Consider the following 3448-nt stretch of genomic DNA (forward strand, 5'->3'; position numbering starts at 1 on the left):
TCATCATATAAACTCGTTTACGTAATTCATCATATAAACTCGTTTACGTAATTCATCATATAAACTCGTTTACGTAATTCATCATATAAACTCATTTATGTAATTCATCATATAAACTTCATTTATGTAATTCATCATATAAACTCATTTATGTAATTCATCATATAAACTCATTTACGTAATTCATCATATAAACTCATTTACGTAATTCATCATATAAACTCATTTACGTAATTCATCATATAAACTCATTTACATAATTCATCATATAAACTCCAGTGGCTCAACGGTAAATCTTAATGAAGGCTTACAGCACTATAAGTTGGGTTTTGCTACCCATGGTGGGCACAACACAGACAACCTACTGTGTTTAACAACAAACTAAACTATTGTTAAAAAACCGTCTGTTTCACCACTTTCTTCGTTACTGGTATTTGGAATGAACTCATGAGTAGTGATACGTGTGTTACGTGGCATCTTTAATAATCGTTGTTGTTTTATCAGTGCAAAGCTACACAAGATTTAATAAGATCACACATAAAAGTCCCAAATACACTACTATTAAGCTTGTTTCTTTACTACTATAAAGGTTTAAAAGCAATAACCGGGTTTCGCGAAGGTAACCAGAATGATACTTGCTATACTTGTCCTATCTCAACAGCAGAAATAAGGTATGTAATATTCCAGTTACTCTCATTTGAAGAAGTGTTTTACACACTCCATAATATTATCATTACAGATGTAGGTATATACAAGAAGAAAAAAAAATCAATACAGATTTGTTAGTTTCCAATTCATCACATATGCTGAAAAAGATTCCATTTCAAAATATTTTAATATGAACATTTTTACTGTTAGAACTTTAAGTGTTTGAAGTTTCTGTATATTATACAACATAAAATTGACAAGCTACTACAAAGATAACAACATGGAGGAACTCTACAGTCTAGAAAGAAGTCTAATCTTGTTTTTGGAAGAATTCTTAGAAAGTAAATTTGTAAGGTTTACTTTTATGATTAATAAACTGATGAATACAAATAAAAACAATAGGTTAAGGGACTTCCAGTTTTTCTCCGATTCAAATATTGAACACTAATATGCAAATGACTTGGTAGTTTGCCACAATTTTCCTTAGAAAATATAAACCTTAAATCTGAACAGTGTTTCTACTAGTAAAATATCACATTGATACTTTAATATCCAGAAAATTAATAAAAAATAACTCTTTATCAAACACTACACCATTAGCAAGTACAAGACATATCTGTACACTTTTTAGTCACTTCATATTAGAAAAAATCCAATTAGAAATTCTAATTTAGTTTCTTCTCAGTTTTAGAGAGAAACAAAGGTTATGACTATCACACATAATGACGAGTCCCAAGCCTTTATCAAAGGTTATGACTATCACACATAATGACGAGTCCCAAGCCTTTATCAAAGGTTATGACTATCACACATAATGACGAGTCCCAAGCCTTTATCAAAGGTTATGACTATCACACATAATGACGAGTCCCAAGCCTTTATCAAAGGTTATGACTATCACACATAATGACGAGTCCCAAGCCTTAATAATAAAAAGGTGGTAGAATTTGTTTTGCTTTGGATGTTTTTAAATTAGTGTAACGTATAAAATATGGACAGTTGGGAAACCAGAACCACACACTTATTTTAGGCCCTATTTACAAAGTTTAAAATTGACTGAATTTAATAAAGCTTGACGAGTATTTTGTACACTAATTATTATAAAACTTTTTTTTTTCAAGCATAGCATACACATTTATTAAGAAACACTTTATTAAAAATGAATTTTGAAACATAAATATTCAATCCATAATCTTAGAAGTTTCAAAAAATTACCAAATATTTCTCAAGTTCTCATTGATTTAAATAACACTGATAGTATATCTTAGTTTTACATAAAAAGAACACGAGTCAAACACCGCATAACTGCTAATGAAAGACACAATACTCAACAGTTTACATAAAGCTTTTCTACAAAATTTTGTATTTGTGAATAAATGTACATTGAATATAGAAAAATTCATAAACTTTCATGTTTCTGATTTTAGGTAAACAAGATACTCTTTTTATATTATTATCATTATTATAAGAAAATCACGCTTGAAACAGATCACACATAAATAAGAAACTGACAGTAGATAGCTTTCCGAATTCAACCTGTCGAATAAGTATTACGGAACAGCCCGTGTAACTAAACACATGCGAGTTTCATGTCCCGAAGAGTTTATTAACTTTCGATGCACTCAATACCTTTCTACTGAGATTTCTACATACAGGTCACGACAGTGGCTACATTAAAACTCTTTGTCATCCAGTTTTGACAACCTTAAAACAGTTTTAAAAACACTGTAAAGCTAAATGTGGTCTTTTTTTTTCTAACTTTCCACAACAGCAGGTTACTCGATCGCAAACATACAGTTACTGGTGGAAGGAACTCTTCGTATTACCATCCAGCTCTCTAACCTCCGAGACTTTTCCACATCATGTTACCATAGGTACAATAAGAACATTATCTGTCACAATACCATATCTAGTTGCTACAAGGTCATCACTTTTTACTTTTCAGCTGGTAATAAATCCACTCAAGACCTTGATATAATCTGGTAATAAAGAGGAAATACATTTTAAGTCACAATAATAGTAACAGAAACATTACAAACGTACGACATAGAATCTTCATCAACATATATAATAAACCTCAACATTAATAGTACACAATAATTGTAACAGAAACATTACAAACGTATGACATAGAATCTTCATCAACATATTAATCAACATTAATAGTACACAATAATAGTAACAGAAACATTACAAACGTATAGACATAGAATCTTCATCAACATATTAATCAACATTAATAGTACACAATAATTGTAACAGAAACATTACAAACGTATGACATAGAATCTTCATCATAATATATAATAAACTTCAACATTAATAGTACACAATAATAGTAACAGAAACATTACAAACGTATGACATAGAATCTTCATCAACATATTAATCAACATTAATATTACACAAAAAACACATTCTAATATGTTTTCAAATACTAAGAATTTACAGAAGTTTACAAAACATTTTCACAAACAGTTGAGTGTGTACATGTTATGAGTAACTCACTAAGTTAATACATATACCAATAGTTGTATTCAGAAATGTAAAATTTAACTATGCAGGTCTAAGTCCGATCAGCCTTTAGTCAAAAGCTTATGACAGACAAGGGATATCCTGAAAAAAACTGAACTAGTCAAAGAGCAGAAAAAATTTATCATATGATAAAACTACGTTTAAATGGCTTTTTTGGTCATTAAAGCATCGTTCTTTTTATATAAACGCATTAACTCTGTCTGTATGGGCTCGGTCCCTGGGACCGACCTCGTAACCATTTTGTACTTGTTATAGTTTTCATGCT

General features: G+C 30.0%; 1 protein-coding gene across 1 annotated transcript in view; it reads right to left on the minus strand.

Annotated features, from left to right (window-relative positions):
* Positions 1 to 816: 816 nt before the first annotated feature.
* LOC106476260 (ADP-ribosylation factor-like protein 5A) overlaps positions 817 to 3448 on the minus strand; it is a gene marked incomplete at its 5' end in the record, with an annotated part of 6385 nt that continues 3753 nt past the window's right edge. The window contains one exon of the mRNA XM_013936925.2: positions 817 to 2627. Within this exon, the coding sequence (XP_013792379.2) occupies positions 2576 to 2627 (52 nt within the window). The remainder of the gene's footprint in view (positions 2628 to 3448) is intronic.

Source organism: Limulus polyphemus, unplaced genomic scaffold (assembly GCF_000517525.1).
Source record: "Limulus polyphemus unplaced genomic scaffold, Limulus_polyphemus-2.1.2 Scaffold10147, whole genome shotgun sequence".
Taxonomy (NCBI): domain Eukaryota; kingdom Metazoa; phylum Arthropoda; class Merostomata; order Xiphosura; family Limulidae; genus Limulus; species Limulus polyphemus.